The sequence below is a fragment of the Falco punctatus genome, assembly GCF_963210335.1.
Source record: "Falco punctatus genome assembly, chromosome: 4".
Lineage (NCBI taxonomy): Eukaryota > Metazoa > Chordata > Aves > Falconiformes > Falconidae > Falco > Falco punctatus.
In genome coordinates this window covers 47,006,136-47,021,984 of record NC_137583.1, presented here as the reverse complement: position 1 = coordinate 47,021,984, position 15,849 = coordinate 47,006,136, and the positions used below count along the sequence as shown (strand labels likewise).

General features: G+C 60.8%; 2 protein-coding genes across 4 annotated transcripts; one reads left to right on the top strand and one right to left on the bottom strand.

The window, feature by feature from the left end:
• Window positions 1–1,412: 1,412 nt before the first annotated feature.
• On the top strand, window positions 1,413–4,946 carry LOC308061962 (bone morphogenetic protein 2-like). Its single transcript, XM_080382707.1, has 5 exons — window positions 1,413–1,705; window positions 1,819–1,955; window positions 2,871–2,993; window positions 3,404–3,602; window positions 4,020–4,946. The coding sequence occupies exons 1-5, from the start codon at window positions 1,444–1,446 to the stop codon at window positions 4,424–4,426; spliced, it is 1,128 nt and encodes a 375-aa protein (XP_080238833.1). The 5' UTR covers window positions 1,413–1,443; the 3' UTR covers window positions 4,427–4,946.
• Window positions 4,947–5,357: 411 nt separating this feature from the next.
• LOC308062034 (potassium voltage-gated channel subfamily V member 2-like) lies at window positions 5,358–13,761 on the bottom strand. Of its 3 annotated transcripts, XM_080382887.1 has the most exons (4): window positions 13,635–13,761; window positions 12,955–13,538; window positions 8,184–12,914; window positions 5,358–6,837 (listed from the first exon to the last, which is right to left on the bottom strand). In XM_080382887.1, the coding sequence occupies exons 3-4, from the start codon at window positions 9,432–9,434 to the stop codon at window positions 6,565–6,567; spliced, it is 1,524 nt and encodes a 507-aa protein (XP_080239013.1). In that variant the 5' UTR covers window positions 9,435–12,914; window positions 12,955–13,538; window positions 13,635–13,761; the 3' UTR covers window positions 5,358–6,564. The 3 variants fall into 3 exon arrangements, with proteins under 3 accessions (XP_080239013.1, XP_080239012.1, XP_080239014.1); XM_080382886.1 differs by having other exon boundaries at window positions 8,184–13,538; XM_080382888.1 differs by having other exon boundaries at window positions 6,561–6,837; window positions 8,179–13,538.
• Between the last annotated feature and the right edge of the window lie 2,088 nt (window positions 13,762–15,849).

Genomic DNA, 15,849 nt, shown 5'->3' with positions numbered 1-15,849 from the left:
TTGGCTTTTATCCCATCATCTGGAGTCCGTAGGGTTCTTCTGGCATTTCATTAATATTGAACATTCAGGAATTGGCAGAAAATACTTTTTAATCCCCAGGAAGCCAATCGGCTATTTTTTAAATGAAAAAAAAAAAAGTTTAATTTCGGTTTGGTTCCTCCTGCTGCTGAGTTATTGCCCCAGCCCAAGAACTGGCAGCGCTGTGGAAGGATGCTGCAGCCGCCGGCACTGCTGGGTCTCTGCTGGAAGCCTACTCTGCACCGCAGTCCCAGCACCCTGGGCTCCCCTGCTGCATGGGTGGGACGTGGGACATGGGACTGGGACATGCACCCTGGGCTCCCCTGCTGCATGGGAGGGACATGGGACATGGAACTGGGACATGCACCCTGGGCTCCCCTGCTGCATGGGAGGGACATGGGACATGGAACTGGGACATGCACCCTGGGCTCCCCTGCTGCATGGGTGGGACGTGGGACATGGGACTGGGACATGCACCCTGGGCTCCCCTGCTGCATGGGAGGGACATGGGACATGGAACTGGGACATGCACCCTGGGCTCCCCTGCTGCATGGGAGGGACATGGGACATGGAACTGGGACATGCACCCTGGGCTCCCCTGCTGCATGGGTGGGACATGGGACATGGGACTGGGACGTGCACCCTGGGCTCCCCTGCTGCATGGGAGGGACATGGGACATGGGACTGGGACATGTACCCTGGGCTCCCCTGCTGCATGGGAGTGACATGGGACATGGGACTGGGACGTGCACCCTGGGCTCCCCGGCTGCATGGGAGGGACATGGGACATGGAACTGGGACGTGCACCCTGGGCTCCCCTGCTGCATGGGAGGGACATGGGACCTGCAGCCTGGGCTGCCCCTGCCGCATGAGGCGTCCCTGGGCACCCCCCACTCACGCTTCATAGGGACATTGGATGGGGACAACACCAAGCCCCCTGATGTTCCTCACTCCTGGCAGTGGCCAGGGCGTGGGGCAGGGTGAGGTGCTGCAGCAGGACAGGGGTGGGGAGGGGATGCTGGTCCAGCCTGCCTGGCTCTCAGGGAGGCCGCATTCCTCCACACAAAGGTCCTCCTGTTTGTCCCGCTAATGCCATCATTAAAAACCAGTTAGCCTCCTACAGAGAGCAAACGCAGCCCAGCCAGGGCCTTGTGGAGGGGCTGCGTGGCCCCAGACCCCCGTGTGCCCTGCCAGCCCTGGGGAGGCTGGGGTGAGCCCTCCTCCGCTCCCTGCTTGTGTACTGGGGCTAATTGGTGCAGGTGCACAGGAGCCCAGCTTTGCACCTTGTTAGCATGGCAATTAGCATTCTTTACCCTCCTGATTGCTCTTGTGCATATTTTCCCTCCAATCCATCTTTCCAGCAAGGTATAAATCCAGCGCTGGGGTGGCAGGGGGGAGTTGAGCTGGGGCAGGGACACCAGAGCCATGCTGGGGACAATCCTGCTGCTGCTGGCCCTGGCCAAGCTGGCGTGCCCGAGCCCGGCCGGTGCCGCGAGCCAGCGGGCTGAGGCACTGAAGAGGCTCCTGGAGGTCTTTGGCATGGAAGACCCTCCGCCCACCCCGGCTCACGTCAAGCAGCCACCCCAGTACATGGTGGATCTATTCAACACCGTCGCCAACGCAGACGGTGTCACCAAGAACCCCGACATCCTGGAGGGCAACACGGTCCGCAGCTTCTTGGATAAAGGTAACGGGGGGGGGTGCGATGCCAGGGATGGGGCGGTGGGAAGGGGCCGAGCATGGCTGGCAGAGGCGCTGCCCCCAGTTTGAGTCCACGTCTCAGCGCATCCCTCCCTCCAGCCCACGACGACAAGATGCGGTTCCTCTTCGCCCTCTCCAGCGTGGCCAAGAACGAGAAGATCCTGACGGCCGAGCTGCATCTCTTCCGGCTCTGGCCGAGGGCGGCCGACGGGCCCAGGAGGCACCACTTCTGCCAGGTGAGGAGGGGGCTGGAACGGGAGGGGGATGGGGATGGGGACGGGAGGGGGGATGTGCCCCAGCCTGTGCCCAGGGGTGCCACTGCGGCACGGCACGGCACGGCTCGGTGCAATCCATCCGGCAGCGTCGCATGTTGCACAGGGAATCCCCAACGATTTAACTGTGGCAGGTTCTGAGGCACCGTCCTGATCCGCGCCCTGACCTGGCCAAGGCACAAACCCCGGTGACACCTCCGCCACCTCCCACCGCTTGTTCCCCAGTCCCTGTCCAGGGGCTTTCCCCCTCGGGCAGGACACACTGGTGGCAGGGCGCTGGTGGCAGGACACTAGTGGCAGGATGCTGGTGGCAGGACATACTGGTGGCAGGATGCTGGTGGTGGGACACGCTGGTGGCAGGGTGCTGGTGGCAAGATGCTGGTGGCAGGACACACTGCTGGCAGGACGCTGGTGGCAGGGCACTCTGGTGACAGGGCACGCTGGTGGCAGGACATGCTGGTGGCAGGGCACTGGTGGCAGGACGCATTGGTGGCAGGACACTAGTGGCAGGGTGCTGGTGGAAGGATGCTGGTGGCAGGACATGCTGGTGGCAGGACATGCTGGTGGCAGGGCACTGGTGGCAGGATGCATTGGTGGCAGGACACTAGTGGCAGGGTGCTGGTGGCAGGACACGCTGGTGGCAGGACACGCTGGTGGCAGGGTGCTGCTGGCAGGACACACTGCTGGCAGGATGCATTGGTGGCAGGACACACTGGTGGCAGGGCGCTGGTGGAAGGATGCTGGTGGCAGGACACGCTGGTGGCAGGGCACGCTGGTGGCAGGACACACTGGTGGCAGGGCGCTGGTGGAAGGATGCTGGTGGCAGGACACACTGGTGGCAGGGCGCTGGTGGCAGCCACCCTTTGCTTCCTTCCCCAGGTCAGCATCTACCAGGTGCTGGCGCAGAGCCAGCCGGATGCTCCGGGCGGGAAGAAGCTGCTGGCAGCCCGGCTGGTCTCGCTGCAGGGCGCGGGCTGGGAGGTCTTCGCCATCACGCAGGCGGTGAGTTGCTCTTCCCCCAATTCGGGGGGCACTGAAGGAACCCCGGGGGGGTTGCATGCCGGAGCTTTTCTTAACCCATTTCCCCCCCAGCAGCCTGTCAGGTTCCAATGCGTTTTCCTGTCTCTGCAGCAATGGGGGGACACAGCCCCTGGGAGGGGGGGCCAGAACCTGCCAAGAGCCCCGGGGTCTGCTCCGTCCTGCCCCGGGCTGCTCCCGCTGCTCCGCAGGTAGCGCTGGTGCTGGCTCCTGCCTCAGCATCCCCTGTGTGCAGCCCCGGAGCAGCACGGCCCCTTCCCACGGCTGGCAGATGGATCGTGGCCACGGGGGTCCGGTTCTGGGGGCCATGGGGACACCGGTGCGGTACCTGTCCCAGCCTGTGGCTCCACGGTGATGCCGGTTTGGTTCCCTAGGTTCGCGACTGGACCGAAGATGAAAGCAGCAACCAGGGGTTGGTGGTAACAGTCCAGGGCCTGGGTGGGAGCCCGCTTGACCCCCCACCGCTGCAGTTCGCGTCGGGCAAGGACCACCACGAGAGCAAGAAGCCCATGTTGGTCCTGTTCACGGACGACGGACGCCGGGGAGCATCCCTGCCCGTGGCTGGCTTCCCAGGTGGGTCCCACAGCGCTGGCACAGGCCCCTCGGTGCTGCCATCCCCTTGCCCCTGGGGTTCTGGGGGGCTCCCTGAGCGAGGGGTCCTTCCAAAGCTCCTTCTCCAGCCAGAGGGAGGGGCGGTCCCCTCTCTGGTTTGGTTGGTGTGGGGGTGCAGGCTTGTGGATGCACATCTGGGTCTTGCTTATCCATGCACATCTGGGTCTTCCTTGCCCTGATGAGTGCAGCTGTGGGGTTGTCACCTCCTGGTGGCTCTGCCCAGGCTGGTGACAGGCTGTGCCCAAAGCTGCTGCCCCAGCTGGCTGCAGACAGAACCCGAGGGAAGGGGTGGCCGGGGCGGGGGGGGGGGCTGCACCACGTTCCCCCCCTCCCAGGCTGGCGCGGTGGGTAACAGTATCAGATGCTCCATTCCAGCAGATTCACCGCCCCAGGCTCCCGCTCTCCCCGCGGCGATGTCGGTGCCCAGGCCGGGGGGGCCACGCAGCACGCGCTCGCTGGACCGCCTGCAGCCCTGCCAGCGGCACCCCTTGTCCGTGGACTTCGAGGAGATCGGCTGGTCCGGCTGGGTGATCTCGCCGCGGGGGTACAACGCCTACCACTGCAAGGGCTCCTGCCCCTTCCCGCTGGGCGAGAACATGCGGCCCACGAACCATGCCACCGTGCAGTCCATCATCAACGCCCTCAAGCTGAGCGAGGGCGTCAGCAGCCCCTGCTGCGTGCCCGACAAGCTCTACTCCATCAACCTCCTCTACTTCGATGACGACGAGAACGTGGTGCTCAAGCAGTACGACGACATGGTGGCCGGGAGCTGCGGCTGCCACTGAGGCAGGAGGAGCGGGAAGGTGACAACGCCGCGGTGGTGGAGGATGCTCCTGCTCCCTCCAGAGCATCTCCGCGGGGGGCTCTGTCCCACAAAACCCTCTGGAAGAGCCCAGGGCGAGCAAAGCAAGGGGGTACCCAGCTCTGCTCCGGGTGGCCTCAGGTCCCCACCATGCCCAGGGGACAAGCTCTGATTAAATCGACCCAGGGTCACAGCTCCCTTTTGGGGTGACCTGCGCAGGGGGGCAGGTCCCCTGCCCCACGCAGAGCCTTCCCGCAGGCTGTACTATATGTATATAGCAAAAGCACTAATATATGACAGAAACCGCCTGTACAGTGTCCTGTAAATGTCTGTACATTGCTGCATTTTTGTGACTTGTAAAATGAATTCAGAGGAACTATTAAAAGTGCTGTTTTCCGAGGGGCTGCCTGTGGGACCACCGCCCGGGATCCTGGGGGGGGTGGCCAGGGGCGAGCAAACAGCCTGCAAGCCCAGGGAGGGGTGGTGCGAGCCGAGCCACGGTGTCTCTGGGGTGGGGGGTACAGTCTCTGGGGGGGGGGGCACAGTGAGTGAGGGGGGGGTGCAGTCTCTGGGGTGGGGGGCACAGTCTTTGGGGTAGGAGGGCACAGTCTCTGGGGTGGGGGGGGCAGTCTCGGGTGGGGGGCGCAGTCTCTGGAGTGGGGGACGCAGTCTCTGGTGGGGGGGGGCACAGTGGGGTGGGGGGTGCAGTCCCTGGGGTAGGGGGTTGCAGCCTCTGGGGTGGGGGGCGCAGTCTCGGGTGGGGGGCACAGTCTCTGGGGTAGGGGTTACAGTCTCTGGGGTGGGGACGTAGTCTCTGGGGTGGGGGGGCACAATGGGGTGGGGGGCACAGTCTCTGGGGTGGAGGGTGCAGTCTTTGGGGTAGGGGTACAGCCTCTGGGGTGGGGGGCGCAGTCTCTGGGGTGGGGGGGAGGTTCCGTTGCTGAGCCCTGAAACTTTGCAGCAAGTTTCCAGCAGCAGCAGCTGAACCGTGTCCCCGGCTGCCACCAGGACCCCCCAGCAGCTCTCCTTCTCCAAGCCCACCTTGCAAGTACCCAAACCCCACCTGGCAGGCACCAGCTTACCCAGCACCCCACCGCTGCCTGCCCTGCACTCTGGGGTCCCCGTCCCCCTCCCACACAGGGAAAGGGGCGAATCCCCCCTGGTGTCACCCCAGAGGGCAAATCCTTCCCTTCTGCCCCAGCAATGAGAACGTGGGGCAGAGCCCACACACCCTGAGCAGACGCAGGGGTCCCAGATCCTCCTCCAGAGCAGCCAGAGCCAGGCTCCCCACCCCAAACCCAACACGCAGACCCCATCCTCCCACCGATGGGCAGGAGAGGCGGCTGTGAGCCCTGGGGACGGGACGGCCCCTCCTCACCCCCCCCAGGGACGAGCTGGGTGACCGAATTCATTACCAAATGACACAGAGTGGCTGGCCAACGATCCAAGATGGCGAGTGGGTTTGCCCTGGTTTATTGAGTGCCTGTTCCTGGGGGTGGTCCAGCTCCCGGCGCTGCGGCCGCAGGGTGCCCGTGGCTCCCGCTGCATCCCACCCTGAGCCAGGACCGTCCCCCCAGGCTCCGTGGGTGGTGGGTTTAGCTGGAAGGATGTGGGGCTGCCACCTTTTTTGTGGCCTTTCACCCAAAGCCCCCCATCAAACTCGGTCAGCCTGGGCTGAACATCTGCCCAGCCAGGTAGGGGTCCAGGGCTGCCACCTGGGGAGGGGGCTGCGTGTGTCTCACTGAGGGAGCAGAGCAGCTCCTGCCTCACCGTGGGTGGTCCCCTTCTGCCATCCTCAGGGAGGTGACGGCTCACCTCGTGCATCCCACAGGTCACCCTGTATCCTCCGGGTGCCCACAGCCCAGCCCAGGCTGGGCAGATGCCACCTTGGCCACCCACGTGGCCGGTACTTTACCGATGGCTTGGTGGGACATGGGGGTCAGCACGCAGGGTCACAGCACTGTCACCGTCACATTCCACACCCCCCCCCAAACAGCAGCAGAGCTCCCCCAGCTGCTGCTGTGACTTGCTGCTCGCTCCGCACATCACGGGGCTTCCCCAGGGCACAGGACCTGCCGGAGGGGGGGCAGAGCGGGGTGGAGGGGGTGTCTGGGGGGGGGATCAGTGGTGACAGCGGGGGTCGGCTCTGCAGCACTCAGACAGCTTGTGCAGGGCTCGCTCCTTCAAGCGGATCCTCCTGGAGATCTTCAGTGAGTGGCTGGTCTCGTTCTCGTGGGCCTTCAGCTTGGCGTAGTAGTCCGAAAACTTGTTGAAGAGGATGGAGATGGGCATGCCGTTGAGGATGATGCCAAAGGAGATGCAGCCAAACGCCACCATCCTGCCAAGCACCGTGTCGGGCACCGTGTCTCCATAGCCCACAGTGGAGAGGCTGACCTGGCCGAGGACAGGAAAGGATAAAATCCCACAAGAACGAGCCCAGCAGACACCCCACCCCCCCAAAACCAATGCTGGGACCCCCCTCCCCCTGCTGCTGCAGGGGAGCCAGGTACCACCTGGGAATGGCGCTGTGCCCTGCTCCGGCTGCCTGCATGGCTGGGCTCAGCTCCCGGAGCTCAGAGAGCCCCAGGAGAGGGCTGGATGAGGCCCCAGCAGCAGAGGCTGGAGGCAAGCCCCCCAGCTCCCTCCTCCTTCCATGTGTCTCTCCAAACCCAGCTGAGCTGAACCCTTCCCAGCAGCCAGGCTGTCTGCCGGAGCTTCCTGACCCCACGGAGCCACGGCTCCAGCGCTTCCTGGCCGTAAGCTGCCCAGTCCCACGGGAATGAAGCTTCCCAGACCCTCCCTCCGAGGGAAACGGAGGCACTGCCCAGGAACGCGCCCAGAGGAACCGCGTTGGGATGACAGGGGAGTGGGATTTTGGGAATGGAGGCAGAGGGGTCCAGGCTTTGCACGGAGCCACGCGGACCAGGGGCAGGGGCAGCCGGGGACGTTCCAATACTCCAATCTGGTGATCCTGCCGAGCGATTTTGTGCTTCCTCGAGGAGGGATGACTTTGAAGCGGGCAGCCAGTAGTGGCCAAGGGGGATTGTAAGAGCAGAAGTGACCTGTGGGGTCATTTTATCCACAAATCAAACCACCCTCATAACCTCTGGCTCTCCAGTGCTTTAGCGGCTCCTCGCATGGGAGGTCACCCCAGGTTTATTACAGCGCTTGGCTCAGCAAACTGCCGGCTCCCGGCATGAGCACGGCCGCAAACAGGGGCTGCAGCCCACCCCTCTGCCCCCTCTGAGGACACAGGCTGAGGCAAGCTGTGACCGTGTTTCCTTGGTTCCACATGTGGCCCCAGGGTCCTCGGCTCAGCCCCAGGAGCTCTGACCCCCTCATGCCTCCCCAGCTCATCCAGGCCACTGCGGGTGTCCCAGGTGGCTGTCCCCGTGCCACGGGGTCTGAACCACATCCACCCGCCACGGGTCCCACAGCAGGTAAAGCCCGGGCTGAGTGACATCCCCCTTGCCACGAACCCAGCCCTGGAGGTTGTTCCCAGGCCACCACCTCTGTCCCACCATCCCACGCCAGCACTGGCTTTTGAACCTCCGAGCAATCTCTGATCTCTCAGAGTGTGCAGGGCTCTGGGAGTCCCACCATCGCTGAGCTGGTGGGAAACCTGGGCCCTTTGCTGCCTCCCGGCCAGCACCAACAGCAAATCGCTCCAGCACCAGGGCAGCCCCTGCCCACAGAGCCCCACCAGACCCCTTCCCTGGGGGAAGGTGCTCACACCTTACCGCTGCCCACCACCACGCGCAGGGGATACTGGTGAAGGCGGTGCCTGGGGCATCATGTTCCACCGAGTGCATGAGAGCGGAGAAGGTGAAGATTCCCATGGCAATGAAGAGGAGGAGGCAGCAAACCTGCTGGTAGCACTGGCGCAAGGTGAAGCTGAAGGCTCGGAGGCCGGTGGAGTGGCGTGCCAGCTTGAGGATGCGGAAGATTCTCATGAGCTTGATGAGCTTGAGTACTTTGCCCAGCTTGCTCACATTCTCCATCTTGTGCAGTTCCTCATGGTAAAGCATGTCTCCTTCATCCAAATTTTCAAAGAGGATCTGGACGTAGAAGGGCAGGATGGCCACCAGGTCTACAGCATTAAACGCCGCCCGCAGAAAGTTCTTGAGGCTGGAGGAGGAGATGAGCCGCATGAGGTATTCGGAGGTGAAGAAGATGGCACAGATCATCTCCAGCTGCTCCATCCACATCTTCCCTGTCTTGTGTTTCATCTCCTCCACTGTGCTCAGCGTCATGCCCATGATGGAGATGAGCACAAAGAAGCTCGACATGACAGCAATGATCTTGGCTGCGACAGAAGAGTATGGATCCTCAATGAGGTTCCAGATCATCTTCCGAAACCGCCCCAGAAATTTGCCTTCAAACTGCACTGTTGAGGACAGGGGCTCCAGCTCTGCCTCCAGCTCCTTTTGTATTTTCAGGTACTCGCTGAGTTCATCCTGCTTTTCCTCAAACAGGATCCGGCAGCAGCGCTGGGAGTATTTCAGATGGATCCCCCAGTACTCCGTCTCCTCCACAAAGTTACTGGGACATACCTCATCCATTATCCACAGGACCCCACTGCAATAGAAGTGGAAGATGTAGTGGAAAATGGAAGGATCTCTGTCGAAGAAGTACTCGTTCTTCTGCACTGAGTAGTCATCACAGAGCTGCATCTTCTTCGTAGGGTCGGTATAAAGGGCCAGCTTCCCAAGCCTGGTGATGGGATACTGGGCCGCCACCTTGCAAGCGATCTGGAACAACTGGCCACCCACGTTGATGTTGAGCAGGTACTTGTTCCTTTGGACAGGAGTCTTGCTTTTCTCCTCGCTTCTGTCCGTCATGTTCTGCATGGAACTCCATTGCTTCACCAGGCTGTCCTGCGCAAAGGGGATGTGGACCTTCTTCTCCTCCGGCGTCTGGCAGCAGCCCCTGCGGTCCCCTATCTTCAGGCTGGCCGACAGACTTGCACGCCTCATCCCCAGCTGCCTCATGGTGCCCGACCCTGCCAAGCGGCGATTCCCGTTATGGGCCGGGGGGCAGCAGCCCCCAATGCATGGGGATGCTCCCACCGGGCGCAGGCTGGCCAGGACAGGCACCGGGAGCTCAGAGGAGCGGTGGTGAGCTGCTAGCCCAGTGGGCACTGGCCATGTCACTGTGCCATGTGGCACCCGCCGGGTCCCAAAGCCGATTGCTTATCAGCTTGTGCTTTGCATTGTAGGAGTCGGAGGCAGCTAAGTGTCCGATCCTTAAGACAATAATGAGATTGAAGCACCAGCCCTTTATGTAAGCGACTATTTCCAGCTCTGCGCTTTTCTTTTTCCTTATTCTGTTCTTATTAGCGTTTGTCACACGCTACCCTGTTCCCAAGGAGGGCATCCAGGACAGCAAGTTGAAAGGAGAGTGTGAACTTGCCTTGGTTTAACCCTGGAAGCCCTCCCTTGCCAGGCACGGAACGGTGCAGACACGCAGGATTTGTACCAGCTTTGTACCCCCACAGCAGATGCTGCTCTGGGCACCGGTCCTTCATTAAGCACACAAGCGCTAATGCAGCTGCCCCTGACCTGTCAGCTGTCACAGCCTAGAGGAGGGAAATGGCTGTGACCCCCCAGCTCGTCCCTCAAAACCCCCCAGCACAGATTTGCAGGGAAGAGGTGAAGGAACAGCCTCACCCTCCGCGCGGTGCCCGAGCGGGTCCCGGCATGACCGGCTGCTCCCATACTGGTGCCTGGTGCCACCGGCTCCCCACACCGGCTCCAGTGCCCCACAGCAGGGGCAGGAACACGGAGCAGGGCTCCAGAGGTGCAAGCATCCAGCAGAAGCCCCCCTTGAACTACTGGAATTGAAGAGGAGGCAATAATCCTGGGGATTCACAAGTAAAAGGGGAACCAAGGTTAAACACACCCATCTTTGATGTCTCACCCTGGAACACAACCCCACCTGAGCACCTAAAACATCCCGTTGATTTCCATGAACTGATCTAATTAACTACAGAGACCCGGAGCACAAAGCTGCTCCGAGGCTGAAAAGCAGCTCAGGCTCCGCTACAATTGAAGCCTCTGAGCCTGGGGATTAGGAAAACAAAAACGCTTCTGGCACCAGACAGAGGAAGGGAAATTGCTGTCACAAACATGGCCCCGAGTTTTGGCACAAGATCCATAAAAATGTCTTTCTTGCAACCCTGAGACACCCAGCTTGGGGGATCCATAAAGCAAAACCCACAGGACCTTGCAGCGGGAAGAGGCTGCCAGCGCCCAGTTTGCCCAGCAGCTTTGCTCCCATCACACGGCGTGAGGGCTCTGCCCTGTGAGACAGGATGGCCCGTCTGGGCTCAGCTTGAGCTCAGAGGATGACGTGGGACAGACTGGCAAGAGGTGACCTCCACCACATGGCCCCGACAGCACAGGGACCCTGTCTAGGGCTGAGCTGGGATTTCTGAGGCACCCTGCTGCTCCAATGGGTGCCCCGCTCCATCCACTTGCTCTAATAAAGAAAAACAAGCTCACACAGCCTGAAGTTTTTCACCTTGTCCTTGACGAAGCTTTCCACCCATCATCTATTCCGCAGGAGCACCCTGGTGCCAGCTGTCCCTCCCATCTCCACCCCCTCCATTCACTCTGCTCCCCAGATTTCACTTTTTCTATCACAGCCGAGGGGTGCTGGAGTCACTCCAGCCCCAGGCAGGCACAGCAGAACCCACCTTCCCTACCGCCAGCCCACCCACCGTGAGTCCTCTTTCCCAGGACGTGACAATCTGAAGGTGGTGCGGTCCCCAGCTTCCAAACTACAGAATTCAAGCAAATGCACAAATCCAAGAAAAACAAATAAATACATAAAAAATAATCGAGAAACTCCTTCGTTTCAAGTTCTTTATTCTCCCGTGGTGTTCACCAACGGCTTCCTCCAATTGTCCCTACGGAAAGAGGAGCAAGGTTGCGTGCAGCCTCTCGCAAATGACCTCTCGGTACTAAAACTAGCAGCACCAGAATAACTCGGGACTCCACACCATAACATACAGGTTTTTCCCGTGGGATACAGCAGCGCACACGCACTACCCAGGAGTGGAAGGCTCCTGCTCTAAGGCTGATGACCGGTGTCTGCTTGGCAAGTTCTCCCCTTCAAGGCACAGAGATCAGCAGCCAAGGCAGCAGTTTTCCAGCTTTTTTGTCCAGCTTTTGTGCACTTAGTGAACACTCGTGCAAGAAGTACGTGGTCAGCACTGGAGGCACTTGTCAGCAATCTTCTGAAGTGTATACAGCACTGCGCAGTTTAGAAAGCACTACCCATGCCACAATGCACAGACAGCATTTCATCCAAGACATGAGTTATTTCAAGCTGCCAAAAAAAAAAACCACACCACCCAAACAAAAAAAAAAAAAAAAAAAAAAAAAAAAAAAGACATAGAAACACAGAAGGGTTTGGGTTGGAAAGGACCTTTAAAAATCTAGCTCCAGCCCCTCTGCTGTGGGCAGGGACACCTTCCACCAGCCCAGGTTGCTCCAACCTGGCCTTGAACACTTCCAGGGACGGGGCATCCAAGCTGCTCCGGGCATCCTCACGGTAAAACATTTCTTCCTTATGTCCAATCTAAATATACGCTCTTTCAGTTTATAACTCTTGCCACTCATCCTGTTGCTACAGGGCTTGGTAAAAAGCCTCTCTCCATCTCTCTTACAAGCTGCCTTTATATATCAAAAAGGCTCAGCGAGGTCTCCCCAGAGCCTTCTCTTCTCCAAGAAGATCAGGATCTTCTTCAGGGATCACCCTGACCAAGAGGTAGGACCTTGCACTTGACCTTATTGAACTTCATGGAGTTCCCATGGCTTCCCCCCCCCCCAGTTGGCATCCCCTCCCTCAGGGGGATCAACTGGCCACTCAGACCTGGTGTTACCCACAGACTTGCTAGGGGCACACTCAATCCCACTCCACACACCACTGGGGAAGATATTAGTAGCACTGGTCCCAGTACAGACCCTTGAAGGACACCGCTCGTGTCGTAACAGTTTTAAGGAAGGCACCACTAACAGCGTTAAGAGAAGCAACATGGAATTGTTTAGGTTGGAAAAGACCTTTAAGATCATCAAGTCCAACCATTAACCCAGCACTGCCAAGCCACCACTGAACCATGTCCCCCAAGGGCTGTGTCTCTACATATTTTAAATACCTCCAGGGATGGTGACTCCACCACCCCCCTGGGCAGCCTGTTCCAATGCTTAGTAACCCTTTTGGCAAAGAATTTTTTCCTACTAACCCATATAAATTCCCCCGGTGCAATCTGAGGCCCTTTCCTCTTGTTCTGTTGCTTGTTACCTGGGAGAAGAGACCAGCCCCCACCTCGCTACAGCCCCTTGTCAGGGGGTTGCAGAGAGCAAGGAGGTCTCTGCTCACCCTCCTTTTCTCCAGGCTGAACACCCCAGAGCAGTTTAGGAGTTCAGCACTGGGATAGAAAGTGCCGTTCTGCAGAGGATGGAGACCTTCTGCAGAGGATGGAGACCTTCTGCAGAGGATGGAGACCTTCTGCAGAGGATGGAGATGCTGGTGGGAGGCAGCGTGCTGAGCAGCTGGCTCGGGGCAGCGGTGCAAAGCCAGAGCAGGCAGGATGCTTTTCAGCACATGGGACTGAGCGGCACCAAAACACCAGCGCAAACATGGAGTATGTGTCCATGTGGAGTCACTGAGCTCCTGCTGAAATGGATAAGGAAGTCCCTATTCCCTGACAAAATCCAGGGGGGAGAACGGAGCAGGTGAAAAAAAGTCTCTTGGCTGGAAGTGGGAGGAAACAATCGCACCTGCCATTTCATGGAGAATAAAAGCTTTGCATCCAAGGCCACACTGGTGATAATCAGCATTAACAGCCTTTGGAGGCAAGAACAAGGAAGAAATTTCTGCCACCTTTCTGAGAGATGACTTCCCAGCACCGGGGAAGGTCAGAGCCCAAGCAGTCCCACAATCTAAGACCAGTTTCCAAGGGGAGTATCCTCTTGCTATTCCAGTGTAACGACCCAGACTTGAGAGCTTATGTCCAATTCAGTCAGCTTCTGTGGTGAGCAGGAGGGAGACCAGGCTAACCCCATCTTCCCACCTCGTCGTAAGGATCCCTGCCACAAGAACAGAAAAATCCCCAGTTATTGACAACCCTTTGGCCAGAAACCTGGTTCGACTTCTGTTTGTGCAAGTAGGGGAAAACCACCCACGCCGGATCATCAGTATCTCACGAGTGCTCAGCATCCTCGGCAGCAGAGGAGGGACGGGGACCAGCACATCGCTTTCGGAAGAAGCCAGCAGCTTCTCAGATGAGGCTGTGCAACTACCCCTGCAGTTCAGCAAGAGCACTCGTGCCTGATGGCGAGGAAGGAAGGTAAGGCAGGATGAAACCCCAAGCATGTGGGTGACCAGCAACAGGAACAGCTGGGAAAAGCTACGCTCAGAGGGGAAAGTTCTAGAAGCTAGAAACACAGGGCAAGGAGGCATTTCTCCCTCATGCCCAGAGAGCAGAGGGGACGCAAGAAACTTACCCTTGGGGAAATGAGCCTGTCTGGCTCTTGTCAGGCACCAGCTGTTCCCTGGATGTTTTTTCAAGCCTGAAGACGTCGGGTCTGGTTTTTGCTTTGGAGAAGCCCCAGACAGCGATAGAACCCGCAGCGACCAGGATGCTGAGGAGCACTAGAGGAGAGCGCACATGCAGAGAACCACTCACTGCACCCACTCAGCACCGCTGGCCAACAGCCTGGGACCAGCAGCTTCCCTCGAGCTTAAGAGATGGAGGGAAGGGAAGCGTTAGTGCCAGACCACAGGGAATAACAGCCTTTCCAAGGACACAGTGCCCTCGAGTCGGATAAACGACTACGCTACGGTGTAAGGCCTCCCTTAGCCCCCCTGCCCAAACGAAAGCAGCTCCTGAGACAGGTCTAGAATTAATTCCATCGGGATACTCGGTTTAGATCCCAAGCCCACGGTGCAGCGCTCGGTCTCCCATACCTGCAACAACCAAGATCCACAGGCAGCCTTGGCTCCTGGCTGGCACAGAGTCCCCCGGCGCAGCTGAAGCCTCTGTGAGGAAAAAACGTGAAATCCATCGAGCTTCCAGCTCGCCTCACCATCGGCATCCACCGATCCCAACCTGGCTGAGCTCCCAGTTCCAGGAGGGCCAACGGCCGTTTTCAGGTTTTCAGTGTAAGCAACCTTATCTCCCCTTGGCACCATTAGCCCACATCAAAGGAAAAACTGGAAAACGCCTAAGAGGGAAGGCTGGGAAGTTTTCCAGCTGTAGCTGCAGCATCCCAACCTGTCCTCGTGGCATCAGGATACCCCAACTGCGGCCAAAGCAATGGGGTCCCTGCAGCACCCCCAGGACTGTCTTTACCGGGGGGGTCCGTGCAAGGGCAGCGGGCACAGATGGCCCCCAGGACCATCTGTGCCCGTAGGGACCCGGAGTGTCCCCCCGCCTCGGGGCAGCTCAGGGGGGAGAGGCGCTTCCCAGGGGCGTCCCGGGGTGTTCGGGCGCCCCCGAAGCGGCATCGCCCCGTCCGTGCCTCCCCACCCAGGGCAAGCGGTGGGCTCAGGGGGCTACAGCCGACGGCGCTGAAGGGCTTCGGTCCGGCTCACACGCCCCCCCCGCCGCCCCGAGCACAACCGGTGCTCCCGCAGCGCCCCCTGCCCCAGCCCCGCACCTGCACTGCCGGTGGGCGGCACGGCCGAGCCCCACGGGGGTGTCGCTCGGGCGCCCTCAGGGCTCGGTTCCGCCGCGGTGGCCGTCGCGCAGTCCCACTCGTCGCCCTCATCCTCGCAGTCGGGGTGCCCGTCGCACAGCCAGTCCCGGGGGAAGCACCGGTCGCCGGGCGCGCACTGGAAGCGGTCCGGGGGGCAGGCGGGCGGCGATGCTGCGGGGGCCGCCAGGCGCTCAGGGGGCGCGGGGCAGCCACGGGACCCCCCGCCCCGGCCGCTGCCCGCCGGAACCTCCCCGCTGGACCTCCTGCCCCGCCCGGTCCCCCCCGCCCCGGCCGCTGCCCGCCGAGATCCCCCCGCCCCGGCCGCTGCCCGCCGAGATCCCCGCGCCCCCCCGGACCCCCCCGTCCCGGCCGCTGCCCGCCGAGATCCCCTCCCCCCCCCGCCCGCCGGATCACGCGCGCAGGGCGTACGAGTGCACCAGCCAATAAGAGCGAAGGGCACGCGCGCGGGGAGCCAATAGGCACACAGTGCGGCCGCAGGCACGCCCCCTGGAGGCCCCGCTCACCGTTCCCCGGCGGCGGCGGCAGCACCAGCACCGGCAGAGGCAGCACCAGCACCGGCAGAGGCAGCACTAGCGGCAGCACCAGCGCCCTCCACGCCATCCCGCGAGCCCGCGGCCACCGCCCCTACCGCCCGTATAAAGCCGGCCGCGCGTGGCAGGGCGCGTGCGTGGGCTAGCAC

Coding starts and splice junctions, on each gene's coding strand:
- LOC308061962 (XM_080382707.1), top strand. CDS start 1,444: ATGCTGGGGACAATCCTGCTGCTGCTGGCCCTGGCCAAGCTGGCGTGC. Junction 1,706..1,818: donor CCGCAGCTTCTTGGATAAAG/GTAACGGGGGGG, acceptor CCCTCCCTCCAG/CCCACGACGACAAGATGCGG. Junction 3,603..4,019: donor GCCCGTGGCTGGCTTCCCAG/GTGGGTCCCACA, acceptor CCATTCCAGCAG/ATTCACCGCCCCAGGCTCCC.
- LOC308062034 (XM_080382886.1), bottom strand. CDS start 9,434: ATGAGGCAGCTGGGGATGAGGCGTGCAAGTCTGTCGGCCAGCCTGAAG. Junction 6,838..8,183: donor GCGCGTGGTGGTGGGCAGCG/GTAAGGTGTGAG, acceptor GTCCTCGGCCAG/GTCAGCCTCTCCACTGTGGG.